The sequence below is a fragment of the Myotis daubentonii genome, chromosome 9, assembly GCF_963259705.1.
Source record: "Myotis daubentonii chromosome 9, mMyoDau2.1, whole genome shotgun sequence".
NCBI classification, from domain to species: Eukaryota; Metazoa; Chordata; class Mammalia; order Chiroptera; family Vespertilionidae; genus Myotis; species Myotis daubentonii.
The window spans coordinates 44,876,789-44,892,007 of record NC_081848.1 but is presented as its reverse complement, the minus strand read 5'-3'; the positions used below and the strand labels follow the sequence as shown (position 1 = coordinate 44,892,007).

Sequence of the window (15,219 nt, the reverse complement as noted above, 5' to 3'; positions counted from 1 at the left end):
AATTTCATGACCAATATCACCCTAATATACTCAATAAAATAAAATAAAATCATAATCTCCCATATGATAGTCAAATAGGTGACAGTTTAATATAATCAAGCAATCTTAATGGACTCAGGGAAAAAGGCAAATTATATGTATCTGTTAGTAATGTCCTGATTATGGCTCTATTCTTAGCTTTGGGATTTCACTTTCTACTGCTCCTCAGAGGTTATGTTTTAATGTATTCCACTGTCATTGTACTAAAGATTTGTTGAGGTGGTAGCGGATTTGTGTTACTTTCCTCCCCTCTTTTCCTATATTCCTTTCTTTGGATTCAGTGGTTTCAATCTAGTTCTTTGATGACCTATCCTTTATTGACTATATCCCCTCCATCCCCCAGAATGAGATTAGGAAGGAATGGAATGGGCTGAAATGTTTGACTGTTAGAAGAGATAAGGTCTCAGTATTGCCCTCTAGCTAAGATTTTACCCTTGGAGAGGAAGCTTTTTTTATACAGAGGGTTTGTGAAGAGTTTCACATTGACTTATCTTCCAACAGAGGATATGTCTTTGATCCTAGCTGTGAATCTGTTGGTGTTTTTAGAAGTAAAGTCTATGTAATATGTGGGACACCTCTGAATGAAGACAATAGAGTTTCTCATGTTCATGATAATCTAAATGCAGCCCCCAGCAACTTGTTGATTTCATAGTGAAGTGTGTTGACTGTTGTAACTTTAAGTGATCTCTGCTCCAAGCAGCTGGATACTGTGAGCTGTACCTCCTTGGATGTGCTTGTCTCTCTATGTTTGAGGTGGATGATTTGCCCTGTGACCTCATTTCTAAGAAGGCTTTAAGATAAGTCATTGATATTCAGTTTACCTAGCTTTTCCGGGTCAGGACAGGAGTGACAATTCTGAGCTTATTGCATGTCAGAGCTGAAATAGAAGTCATTAACCATTTCTTTTTAAGTTTACAATGTAAGTACAGTTTTCCAGGGGGAGACATTGTTATTGCTTTGTGCTTCATCCTGGCCCAGTCGTCTTTTCCCTTCAATCATATTTCTCCTAAGAGACCCATCAACCTTCCAGTGGGATCTCCTGAACATTGAAATAGCCTATTACAAAGCAACCATAACTACCAACTTAACCACAGAGTCCTCATTGCCGATGGCTACACTGCCGTATTTTTTAACCATTCCAAGATATGCATATTGGTCTAGATACTTCAGCAGAAAGTATAATTTGATATTTTTCAAAGACTAATATTTATTTTTTAATCATTACCTACAATATGTCAAGGATTGTGCGATTGTAACTCATAATCAGAAATTATTATTTTTTTAATATATTTTATTGATTTTTTACAGAGAGGAAGAGAGAGAGATAGAGAGTTAGAACCATCGATGAGAGAGAAACATCAATCAGCTGCCTCCTGCACATCTCCTACTGGGGATGTGCCCGCAACCCGGGTACATGCCCTTGACCAGTATCGAACCTGGGACCTTTCAGTTCGCAGGCCGACACTCTATCCATTGAGTCAAACCGGTTTCAGCCAGAAATTATTTTAAAAAGTCATATTCTAAGATAGCAGCTGGAATAAATGAAGGGTAGGCAATGACTACGAATAAGTTATTGCTGGTGGGTCAGAAGCCTTGAGAGCAAGATAAAAATCTGTGAAATTCTTGAGGGACTGTGGAGGTCATAGAGAAACATCAGATCTTCCTTCAGAATCCACTGAGGGTTTACAGAGATTAAATGCCCTCCTTTGTGTATTCACAGTCTGATGAAGGCAATGACATGCAAGTGAAAACAGGAAGAGCACATGGTAAGACCTTTTATAGAAGTAAAGACTCCATGGCTGCTTGACTGGAGTGGTAGAAATAGAGAAGGCAACGATAGTTCTGAGATTTCCTAATGGTTGGGTGATATCTGTTATTGCTAACAAATAAGATACATTTGTATGGAAAAGAATGGGAGAGCTTACTGAATTTAGTTTGGGGTATTTTTATGTGTTCTTTTTTTTTTTTTAATATATTTTATTGATTTTTTACAGAGAGGAAGGGAGAGGGATAGAGAGTTAGAAACATCAATGAGAGAGAAACATCGATCAGCTGCCTCCTGCACATCTCCTATTGGGGATGTGCCCGCAACCCAGGTACATGCCCTTGACCGGAATCGAACCTGGGACCTTTCAGTCCGCAGGCCGACGCTCTATCCACTGAGCCAAACCGGTTTCGGCTTATGTGTTCTTATTTCAATACCTTAATATAAAATACATAATGTATTCAAAAGAGAATGTAAGAAAAGACCACTGTATTCCAATATAATTCTCTTCTCTGATGTGGCAGGTTCCAGGAAAAGAAAATGCTGACTGACTCAGAAACAGACATAATAGCAAAGCTCAGGGTGTCAGAAGAAATACGGCACTTATATGATTCAGAAGCAGATGGTATGGTATTACTAATAGAAAATTAGGAGTCTGGGCAGGTATTTGGGGTACCTGGCAGACCACTGAAGATAATATAAAGAATAACCTTATTGAAACAAATGCATTTCTTCAAAATTTCTTTCAAAATAAGCCTGGGAGAAGACAAGCTTTGAGGTGAGAGGGGTAACTGTACAACCAGACCATAATTTGGGGGTAGTTCTCCGTAATTTCCTCTGTGTGCCACATTCTATGGCTCTGACTGGAAGTTTCCATTGTTAAGAAGTCACTTTACTGCTTTTCTCGTGGTACACATGACATGTTATGATCTGGTATGTACTTCTTTTCTCTTGGTGTAGATGACATGTTACTATCTTGTAAGTTAGTTTATAAAAAACTAAAAGATGATTTTAAAATATTTACATATATTTACCTAGAGTGATTATGATTGTTTGCAATCTTAGGTGGGTTAGAATTTTGTATGTTTGATTCTCCCAGAAGCAAATATAAGAATGGAACTTGGGCAACCAAATTTCCAAGTGGAAACAATCATTTGAGAAATTGCAATCAGCAGGAGTTTGATAAATACTTAAAACCTCTTTATACTCTGAATTTCCATTATTTGCAGGTTTTGTCCTAAATTCTTATCTTTGTCTTGGGTTAAAGACTTCATCCCCTTAGGCAGTAATTTCCACAACACTGAGTTTCTTTATTGTGGCTGACGTTTAAGTTCTTAATTTTTATGAATTATATGAAATTTTTTTACCTTTTAACAAGGAAACACCTCAGATATTATTCACATAGGTCTAGAATAGCACTTGTTTGATAGTATAATGTGTATACCATAAGCAGAGCATTCCAACCCCCCACACCCCCCTATACACACACACACACATATATTGTTTAGATTTAGATGTCTACATAAGGAATCATTGACATTAATAGTATTTATCAATATATCGTGAGTTTTCACATCAGTGGCGTTCTGGACCATAAATTGAGATTCTGGGAGCAATTATAAGTTTAAAAGCATGTTAAGAAGAGTGGAGTGCATATGCCAGAGTTATGATACTGGGAAGAACCTGGATGCTAGGAAGAATGATAGGGGTCAGTTACCAAAACAAAAGGACAGGGTCAGAACAAGAGTCACAAGAAACTACTCCTGCTGCTGAGACCAAAAAGGCTGAGTTGCACTTGCTTTGTCCCTCATATTATTAGTCAGGAAAGATGCTAGAGACAGAAGGAGTGATGCCTGCAGCTGGGAGTCAGGGCTTTGCAGAAAATACAGAGGGCTTATTAACACTATTGGGATTATTTGCAGCAACTTTAAATCATTTGACAGCATGAAGAAATAATATATTCCATTTTTGTATATATGATTATATTATGCGCTATATCTTCAGATCTTCTTAAGGAATTAATTGAAAATAGGGACAAATTTGTCTTTCATCAATGAGAGGGCATTGATTGGCTTTAATTTTGATAAGTACATTCTATATTTTTGGTTAGAAGATCTTATTCTAAATTCTTGATTACTTTGCTATGCTAACTATGAATGAATACTATTATTATTTTTGAAACACCTGTAGCTTATTGTGTGTGTGTTTATGTATATGTATCCACACTTGATATCAATGTCTTTGAAAAGACAACTTTTTTGTGTTTTTTTCTCCAAAACTGTTTATTTCATAGAATCCATGTTGGCTTTGATACAATAATGAGACTATTATATTACTAACTGATACTCTAATGGGAAATAAAAACCACAGTGTAGAATTGAATACAATTCCAAAACATAGTTAAAAATATCTAAGGACGTGAACTCAGTCGTCTTATTTGCAGGTGAAGATGCTGAAACTTAGAATGGCGAAGTAGTATACCTGATTACTGACAGAGGTTTAGGAGGAGTCAGCCCTCCAGGTAGGCTATTAAATCATGTGTCTGGATTTCCTATTTGCTGGGCCATAGAAGAATCACTCTGTTACACTGCTTTCTTCCACTGCAGAACTAACTGGCTCCTGTGTACATGAGCATGCAACTTACTGAGTTTTAACATGGCAGACAATTCTACATATCACTACATCTCTTCTTTCTTCCTGGTTGGTATTCCTGGTTTGCAAGACTTTCACTGCTGGATTGGCATTCCTGTCTGCCTATTGTTTGTCCTGGCTCTGCTGGGGAACAGCTTAATCATTGTCACCATCAAACTAGAGCCTAGCCTCCACCAGCCTATGTATTTCTTCCTTTGCATGCTGGCAATGATTGACATGGGTCTTGTCTTTTCCATAGCCCCCAGGATGCTTGGTATCTTCTGGTTGGAAGCTCATGGGATTGAATTTAATACCTGCCTAGCACAAATGTATTTAATTCACACATTTTGCATAATTGAGTCAGCCCTCCTAGTTGCCATGGCCTTTGATCGGTATGTAGCTATTTGCATCCCACTGCGTTATACAACCATCCTGACAACAACCATGGTCATTAAAATGGGTCTGGGTAGCATGACCCGAGCTACCCTTATGGTTTTGCCCTGTCCACTTCTCATTAAGAGGCTACCATATTATTCCAAAAATGTCATCAATCATACCTACTGTGAGCACATGGCTGTGGTGAAGTTGGCCAGTGCCAATACTCTCATTAACAGAGCATATGGCATCTCAGTGGCCCTTTCAGTAACAGTATTGGACCTAGGGCTCGTAGCCACATCCTATATCAAAATCCTCCAGGCTGTCTTTCAGCTCTCTTCCCAGAATGCCCGTTCTAAAGCACTGGGCACCTGCGCTGCCCATGTCTGCACTATTCTTGCCTTCTACACACCTGCACTATTTAGCTTCCTAACTCACCGCATTGGCAAGAAGGTACCTCCAAGTGTCCACATAATTTTTGCAAGTTTGTACCTTCTGGTACCCCCTACAGTCAATCCCTTGGTATATGGTGTCAAGACCAAGCAGATTCGTGACCGAGTGATGAGTCTCTTCTTCCCAAACAAGAAAATTTCTGAAAACTGAAATATATATGTATACAAACTCATGTTGGTAGAATCTGTCTCATGAAGTCCTAGTGCATTAACAATACTTGCAACCTTGTCCCCGACATGCTATTTCTCCATTCAGCTGTGTCTTTCATCAGAGATATTTGATGCTGCACATTTATATTTTCTTTCTTTTAGAAATAAAGGACTGCCTCCTTATTGGAAGCTTTCAATAACTGTTAGCAACAATTGTAATTTATTATCATTATTTCATATTAGAGGCTTGGTGCATGAAATTCATGCATGGGGGGTGTTTCCCGCAGCCCAGCCTGCACCCTCTGCAATCTGGGACCCCCTCGAGGGATGTCTGACTGCCCATTTAGGCCCGATCCCACCTAAACGGATATCCCTTTCACACTCCAGGACTGCTGGCTTCCAATCGGTTGCTGCCTTCCTGCCTAATTGCCCCTAACCGTTTCTGCCTGCCAGCCTAATCACACCCTAACCACTCCCCTGCCAGCCTGATTGATGTCTAACTGCTCCCCTGACAGACTGATTGCCCCTACCTGCCCTCCCCTGCTGGCCCGGGTCCCCCACAACTGCCCTCCCCTGCAGGCCATCTTGTGGTGGCCATCCTGTGTCCAAATGGAAACAGCAATCTTGTGTGTTGGAGTGATGGTCAATTTGCATATTACCTCTTTATTATATAGGATTCTATATTTATTGATAATGTTTTAATATCCTGAAATGTGGAATGACCAAGCTAATTATTGTCACAATTTAATGCTTCTCAATACACTGGACAATGCATTTTATACAAACAGGTGTGTTTTCATTGTTATTTATTCCATGCTCTGTTTAAATGTTCTCATATAAAGATGATTGTTCTCAATTTTCTTTTGATTTATTATGGTAATAATAATTTAATTTTCAAATAATGATCACTGTGTATTTGCCTGTTTACTGAACACTTTACACATATTTACTTCTTTAGTCACAAAACTATACAGTGAGATAGGTGTTTATTATGCTCACTGTATCAATTAGTAAACTGAGACAGAGGGGTTATATAAGTTGCACAAGGAAGTAGTAATGTAGAATTTGAACCAGGGACTTGAGCTTCAGAAAACATGCTTTTTACCTTGCAATACTGTCTAGCATGATGGAAGTCTTAAAGTTATTCACTTTAAGAATATTGAATACTATTTTAAAATACATTTTATTCTCCTACATCTGATCTTTTTTTTAGACATTGTAGTAGATTTTTTCGAATCTCCCTTAACCCCTTATTATAATTTTAGGGATTACTTCTATTTTACTAGATATAAGTCCAGTCAATGTAGCTTTTTTTTTTTTATCACTATTACTATTATTTCCAAATTTATGTGAAATTTCCAGAGACAAGAAATCCTACTTACTGACATCAATACCTTTGTGAAGGATATAAATTATTGCTCAGATTCAGTAAGGACTTCATTTGAAAACAATTATTTTCTTAATTAATAATATTAATTTTATTTTGTATGGAGCACTGGGGAATCTCCTTTGGCATATGTATAAATGATCTGTGCAATACATCCTTTTACATTTTGCTCATTTCATTGGGTGAGAGTTCACTGAGTTGGAAATTAATGATTTTTGCCCAGAGTTGATATGTGCATTTCAAATATTTAAAGAATATTTGTGTGTGTTCAAATAAATTAATTCCTCAAACCTGTCTTTTGATGTGTGTGATTTTTTTGTGCATTTTTATTTTTTTGCTATGGAAATATTTTTGTTTGTTGTTGACTATATATGTATCCATTTAACTTTTATATGCCTTATATAGCTGTGTGTTTCCTTACACTAATGTAATTCATTCATTTCCTCAATGAGTATATCTTGAGAGGCCTTATCAGATGTTTTAGTGCTAGAGCTGTAGGGAGAGAAAAGTCAAGTTCAAATATTGATTTCATCACTAATAGCTGGTGAATTGTATTTTTAAGTTTGTAAATTGTGATTTTACCATTGATTGAATGTAAAAAAATATTTTTTCATACTTTATAGAATCAGAGTAAGGATTAAATGCAATAATGAATGGAACACAAGTATTACAGTGGTCAACAAAGCCTTCTTTCATATGTACCAGTATCAATGCCATGATAGGCATGGGAAATTTGAAAATAAATTAGCAAAGGTATTTTTCCAGGTGTCTAAATTGAGTTTCTTACTAGTTATCTCTATCCAGAGATCCTATTTCTTTATTTAACACATCCAAAAGTGAGCATTTTGCTCTTATTCACTCACCCAAATTATCCTACTAAACTTCTTATCTTACCATGTAACTGCAATCAGCCAGAGAGAATCAGTAGTGTCACAGCATTTATTAAAAGTCAGATATATGCTAAAAACATATGAAAAACAAAGTGAGGAGGAAAAATAAAGGAATTAGGTGAAAAGAAAAATAATCCAGCATCTATTCCAGATAAGAAGAAAATTGAGCAGCCCATCATTTCTTCAAATCCAGCCATATTTTCAGTAACTAAATACTTAGCAATAGGAGATACAATTTTCATATGTGCTACTAATATTACTCATAACATTACACGCCCTTACAAAACTGTCAGTCATAGTAAAATGCATGCTAGAATTCTGTAAACTAACTTAGAATTCTACAACTGTTTTCTTATACTTTCTGTGCTTCTAATCCTTCCTTTAAGCTTTTTCTGGCTCCTCCTTGTCTTTCCCATCTGACGATTACTAATTTATTATTAAACTCTCAACTCAAACATTACCTTCTGTGTAAAGAATCTCCTAATATTCTATACAAAATTGAAATTTTTTATTTCTGTTCTCAATATATGATGATTAAATACACCTTACTAGAAATTAATCAATATTTTATCTGTATCTGTGTAATATAAAAAAAACACATTAAACTTAACAGATGCAAATTCACTTGCTCTATTTTCAGGTATATATCTGTATGGAGGAGTGTGCCAATTAGCAAAAGTGAAGAATAAATCTAAGAAAAATGCTAAGAATCTGAGTATCTAAACATATAAGCTTCCTCTGTTTATCTTTTAGTATTATATTCAAATATTCACCTAAGTCAGGAGATATACTTGCTGTAGTTAAAGATATAAAAAGATACACCATAGATGACAAGGAAAACAAATGGTAAAAGTGCTAACTAGACCAAGAGGAACTCAGTACTACTTGTTTACCCTCTCATGTCTTAGGTGAAATCCTGACAACTTAAGTATCATTCTCCTTTTAGCATTTCATAAGAGCGACCCATCATGCATAATTATAGGATGCAATTTCCCACAGTCCCCATAGATCCGTTCTTAACATTTCTGTGAGTAGATCTTAGAATTCCCTAAAAAAATACTCACAAGCTCAATTCTTCAATCTTTTTATGTGCCTGCCTTGACCTGCTAATGTACCTATACATGCAATTTACAAAGAAATTGTTTTCAATGAGACAAATAGAGGACAAATATAATATTAGCAGTTGGGTAAGACTATGATGCAATTTTCCTGAGGAATGGAGTTAATAGGAAACATATCAAGGAATGTCATCATATACAATATAATTTTTTTTTCAGATTTCAATGGCTTCTATAAATGAATGCACAAATATTGGGAAGAAGAAGCAAGTGCCAATCCAGGTACCCCATTCCCAGTATACTCAGAGATTCATTATTTAACATGAAGCAAAAAGAAGTAAAAGTAGAGCACCCTCCCTTACTGGAGCTAATCTAAACATGTTTGAGATATCTATTTTGATCCCATAGATTTTTTCTCTAAACAACATTTCCATCTTTTATGGAAACAATTATTCTTAGAACTCTTAAGCTATAATATATAGTATAGGAAAGTGAAGGCAATACAGAACCAAATAAATGGTAGCAAATACGTGTATTGAATTAAAATTCTTTAATTTCTAGGCATTTCTTAATTTTCAAATATTACCCTTTGACACTCTAACTTTGCCTTTCAAAAAAAGTCAAGTACCAACCAAGTAAATTGTAAGCATTTTGAAAGTTTTAATAAGTATAGGAAATTATTTTAAAAGGTGAATGAACTCTTGAATTTTTATTGTACCTAGAAACAAAAATTAACTTATCTGCATTTTTATTTTACTAAAGGCCAATGAAAAACTGTTCTTGAAACATGTTTATATTTCCAAGAATGACTTTTCTTTCATAATACAAAATTTTCAGTCTCCACTTCTTCATAATGTTACTAGAGGCTCGGTGCATGAAATTCGTGCACAGGGAGGAGGTGTCCCTCAGCCTGGCCTGAACCCTCTCGCAATCCAGGACCCATCAGGGGATGTCTGACTGCCGGTTTAGGCCTGATGGATTGGGCCTAAACCGGCAGTCAGACATCTTCTCACAATCCAGGACCTCTGGCTCCTAACTGCTCGACTGACTGCCTGCCTGATCATCCCTAACCACTCTGCCTGCCTTCCTGATTGCCCCTAACCGCAGGTGGCTGCCTGGCTCCTACCCTTGCAGCTGCAGAGGCTTCCTGGATACTGTGGCTGCAGCCCGCCCAAGGAGCTGGAAAGTCCAGAAGGAAGGACAGAGATCTGGAATGACTTTGTCTTTATCTAATTAACATATTACCCTCTTATTATATAGCATGAGAAATTAAAGACACTGAATCAGAGTGCAGAATCTTTCCAGGGTTTATTGTCTGTCTTCCCAATCTTTTACAGAAATATATTTGAAAAAGTCATCTGCAAAGTAAAAAAACAAATGAATCTGCCTTGACCGGTTGGCTTAGTGGATAGAGCGTCGGTCTGCGGAGTGAAGTGTCCCAGGTTCGATTCCGGTCAAGGGCATGTACCTGGGTTGCGGGCACATCCCCAGTAAAGAGTGTGCAGGAGGCAGCTGATCGATGTTTCTCTCTCATCGATGTTCCTAACTCTCTATCCCTCTCCCTTCCTCTCTGTAAAAAATCAATAAAAAATATATTTAAAATAAACAAACAAAAAAAATGAATCTTATACTGTATTTGAGGTTTTCTAAAATATTCAGTTTAGTTTTATGCAGTCCCATTTATTTTTACATATTTTAACAGTTGGTATACTATTTATCTGAATAATCCATACCTCTCTTAGAGTACCATAGAGATACCATGTTGAACATTTGGGAAAATGGAAATTTAGACCATGGCTTGGTTTGAATATTGTATTTAGGCATAATTTTGTATAAATGAAAAATAGAATATAATTTTTTTAGTTTTTTGGTAAGATAATATTTAAATATAGATGTGTAAAACTAAAAATACTAAGTGATAATTAGTTTTATTCAAAATGTTCAAAATTATGCCACCTTAAAGTGCCTCAAGATGCACCTGACAACCCAGCTGAGGCAATAGGTATAGTTTTCAGGGATGGCAAGATTATTCTTGCATGTGAGATCAGAAAACATACTGTGGATTTTGGAGAACTAGAGTTCTTCAAACCTTGCAGGAAATTTGGTAGTGTTCAGCATCAACAGAGCACACTGTTGGTGAGGTTGTGTTTTTTTAATGAGGCCCCCATCATATTATTATACAGAACTGAAAACACAAAGGTAATTCATATGATGTCTCTATCTTCAAGGCAGTTCCATCAATTTGGAGATTATACAGTCACAAGGAAAGTTTATGATATTGGGGTACTAAATTTAATAATAGTAGCTCCTATGATGAACTCAAAATCACTAGAATGAAATTTGAAAAACTTTCAAAGCCTTTTTACCTTGTGACAATTAGAATGTGCTTGGCAGAGAAATGAAGGCATTGTTTAGTCTCATTGCTATCAGGAAATGACTGCTTAAAGGATCTCTCAGAGAACAAGGATCTTGGAAATATATATCCATATCCACACCTACACAATACACATCCGCAACATATATATTAAAAACCTCAAGTGTTAAATGATCCTTTATTTGGAATTCCCAAATACAAGTTCTATTCTACTACTTTTTGATATTTGTAATTTCCATATTGGAGGTGAGGAACAGGCATCTGATTAATCTCAGTTTTCAGGTTCAACTCTAATATGACTTAAATACTTTATAGGGCTGATATAAGAATAAAACTAAATTAATTAATGGATTTTTATTATTGTATTTATTGGACAAAATCTTAGTCTATATATACCACCAGCAGCATTATAATAGATACAGGAGATATTAAGATGATTTAGACAAGGTCCTTTTTCTAAATTTCTTTTCATAGCTGCCAATTCAATGTTTATATTAGGAAGTCCTATGTTATTTGTTATACATTTTCATAAGGTCAGGGTATTTTTGCAAGTATTTCCTCATTTCAATCACCTTGCAAAATAAACTCATTACCTCATAGAATACAACACATTTTTACTGAGACCAGTAAAAACAAAAATGTTCAAGTCATAGGGCATTTTTATTATCATACACTCGGCAAAACGTTACAAGAGACTGGTAATAAAATATGAAATCACTAAATATACATCACAAATCCCCAATTCTAAAGCTACATTTTAATATTATATAGTTTGGAAGCTGTGTAAAGAACTGAACCCACGAGAAAACCTGTTAAAGCATTCTAGAAGAGATGCCAAGAAAAGTCTGAGCTTAGTCTTCAAGAATAAAGATGATTTTACCATGTGAAGAATAGTAAGTCATTTCTACTAGATAAATACTAAAATAAGAGTGATAAAAAATAAAAATAGAAACACTTTCAGAAGTGAGTAAGGTCTTAAGACCAAAATGAGAAGAGAGCATCAAGAACAAAATTACAATTAGATATATAACAAAGTTGTCCAGTAAAAATAATCTGGCCTTTGTTATTATGGAGATCATTGGTCACATTTGGAATTAAAGGACGGTGAGTGCGGTGTTAATGGTGAAAACCTCACACAACTTTGTGTATGACAGATGACCATGGCTCCCCATGAAAAATCTATTATAAAACCTGAACACATTCATATGAGGAAACTGCTACTTTTTGCCCTTACACTCTCTGGCAGTATGTTTAATCAACTACACAAAATGGCAACATGTCAAACATATAAAGAATGTGATGCAAACATATACAAGCCAGAAAACAGGATATAGAATGAAGGAGAGGATGCAAATATCCCAAGTGCTATCATTTCCTATCGGTTCACTGTATATTAGGTCAAAGTCACTAACGTCCCTGTATAATTGTCTGTATGAGCCTACACCTGTATTATACTTGAACTTTATATTTAAGTTTTTGGTAAGAATCGTTTTTTTTCTTAACTCCACAAACACATTTACAATACTTATTTAAAGTAAAAGTCTAATAAACTTTATTGCCATTTCTAATATATACATCTTGTATGTGTGACTATTATTTTAGATATAACTTCCAAGGAAACACAAAAATAACAACAAAACAATGAATATAAGTAAAATGTGTATGTTCTCCCATAAAGAAACAACTCTTTCTGCATAAACTGTAGTTAGAGAACTTGCTTTTATTTTTATTTTTTATATATTTTTATTGATTAAAGTCAATAAAAATTGAGAGGGAAAGAGAGATTGAAACATTAATGATGAGAGCGAATCATTGATCAGCTGCCTCTTGCTTACCCCGGACTGGGGATTGAGCTCGCAACTTGGGCAGGTGGAATAGAAAATATACAAACCAGAAAACAACATATAGAATGAAGGAGAGGATGCTGGGAATAGAACCATAACCTCCTGGTTCATAGGTCGAGGCTCTAACACTGAGTCATGCCAGATGGGTAGAACTTGCTTTTATTGAAAAAAAAATTTCTTATATATTATATATTAGCACAAAAAAATGTTAAAACTTATTTCATACCTACTTCATCCTTTGTCTTAAATTCAAAGTCAAATTTGTACTTCAATTATATGATAATAAAATATATGTCTTTTTAATATGCTATGCAAATATTATATAGAAAACAAGTAATTATAAATATATTTCAATGGATAAATTGTAAATCCACATAATGTACTAGTATAATTGATCATCACAAATTAAAGATTTTAGAGCCTTAATGATAAAGATTATAATGAGTATGATCATAAACAATTATATATACTAGTAATTTTATTTCATGTACACAACATTCTAACACTTTATACTATTTCCTATGCAGTGGTATCAATATCACTTGATATTTTTAAGCGGAGGCTAAAATATTAATATTTAGTTGTGCTTTTGGAATGTACTTTACTAAAAGCTGATTTAACTACAAACAAGTATTCATAATTTATTCTTTTGTCATTTATCGGCTAAATATATGTTCCAAATAATTCTGAATTTATAACAAAAGAAATTATTTAAGTAACCATAGCTTTACTATCTCTAATACAAACCTAGAACTTTATATTTTAGCATACAATGATCTTTCAAAAGCACAGAATCTCACCAAAAACTAATGTTTCTCATGTAAAATTTTGTTATTTGATAAAAGATTAATAAGAAATCCAGAGGCATGTTTAGAATGAAAAATGTGGAACACTCGGTCTCGAATCTGTTTTGTCTTCACACCATACACAATAGGATTGAGCAAAGTTGGAACAAGCAGGTAAAGGTTGGACAAAAGAATATGAACGTAAGGTGGAATATGGAAACCAAACCTGTGGGTAAAGAAGGAGAAGAAAGCCAGGAGATAAAACTCAAGGAAGACACAAATGTGAGCAATGCAGGTGTTAAAGGCTTTCAGCCTGGCTTCCTTCTGAGGCAGACTGAAGACAGTTATAAATATTCGAATGTAAGATAGTGTGATGAAGATTATATCAAAGCCAAGTATACTGAAAGCCACAAACAGACCATAGATCTTGTTGATTCTAGTATCTTCTGCTGCCAATTTCACGATGGCCATGTGCTCACAGTATGAATGGGAGACCACAGTGGTCCAGTAATACTTCAACCAGCATTTGATGAGGATGATACTAGGAGCCACAAGAAGGGCTCCTCTGAGTGTCACCCCAACCCCAATCTGAGTGAGAAGTTGGTGGGTAAAAATGGTTGCATGTCTCAGAGGATCACAGATTGCCACATAGCGGTCCAGGGCCATGGCCAGCAGAATACCTGATTCAATGGCCTGGAAGGTGTGAATAAGCCACATTTGCAAGAGACAGGCATCAAAGTGTATCTTTGATAGATGAAACCAGAATATTCCTAGCGTTTTTGGCAGGATGCAGGTACTGAGAGCAATGTCTGTGGCTCCAAGCATTGCCAGGAAGAGATACATGGGCTCATGGAGGCTGCGCTCAGACTTGATGATGACCAGGATCAGAGAATTCCCAAACAGAGCAACGATGTACATGGCACAGAAAGGGATGCCAATCCAGGCCTGAACAGACTCCAGACCAGGGATCCCCACCAGTGTCAGCACCGAGGGCATGAAGACTGTGCCATTGAGCTTGAACATGATGAACTCTGCTTTAGAGCTTCTGATTCAAGGTGGCAGTATGGGTTATCTCTCTTCTGTTTTCTGTTCTTACCTAGATTTATATAATAATAATCTGATTATATAATAATGTGCTTTCAAATGGCATTTTGTGAGATATACTCACTTTGATGGGGCCATTAAGTGTGTCCAAGAATGCAGATATAGGCTTCCTGGATAATTTTTATCAGATTTCAACCGCTGCTGTATTTTTTCTCCCCCTTCACTTTTTACCTATCTTTTTCTCTTTGTGATGTCTGCAGCTCTCTCTCTCTCGCTCTCTCTCATACATTTAGACAGTAACAGGCACAAACACCCTCACTATTGAAAGAAAACACATTCTAGTAATATAAGGGCATATGGTTGCATAATGCCAGTTAAAACCTATTTCATTGAATATCAGTTTGGTGTTCTTTATTAATAAATAT

General features: G+C 35.7%; 2 protein-coding genes across 2 annotated transcripts; one reads left to right on the top strand and one right to left on the bottom strand.

Moving 5' to 3' along the window:
- Positions 1 to 4,459: 4,459 nt before the first annotated feature.
- LOC132242133 (olfactory receptor 52P1-like) lies at positions 4,460 to 5,413 on the top strand. Its single transcript, XM_059711050.1, has one exon. The coding sequence runs from the start codon at positions 4,460 to 4,462 to the stop codon at positions 5,411 to 5,413; it is 954 nt and encodes a 317-aa protein (XP_059567033.1).
- An 8,035-nt stretch (positions 5,414 to 13,448) lies between these two features.
- On the bottom strand, positions 13,449 to 14,773 carry LOC132242132 (olfactory receptor 52A5-like). Its single transcript, XM_059711049.1, has 2 exons — positions 13,857 to 14,773; positions 13,449 to 13,470 (listed from the first exon to the last, which is right to left on the bottom strand). The coding sequence occupies exons 1-2, from the start codon at positions 14,771 to 14,773 to the stop codon at positions 13,449 to 13,451; spliced, it is 939 nt and encodes a 312-aa protein (XP_059567032.1).
- Between the last annotated feature and the right edge of the window lie 446 nt (positions 14,774 to 15,219).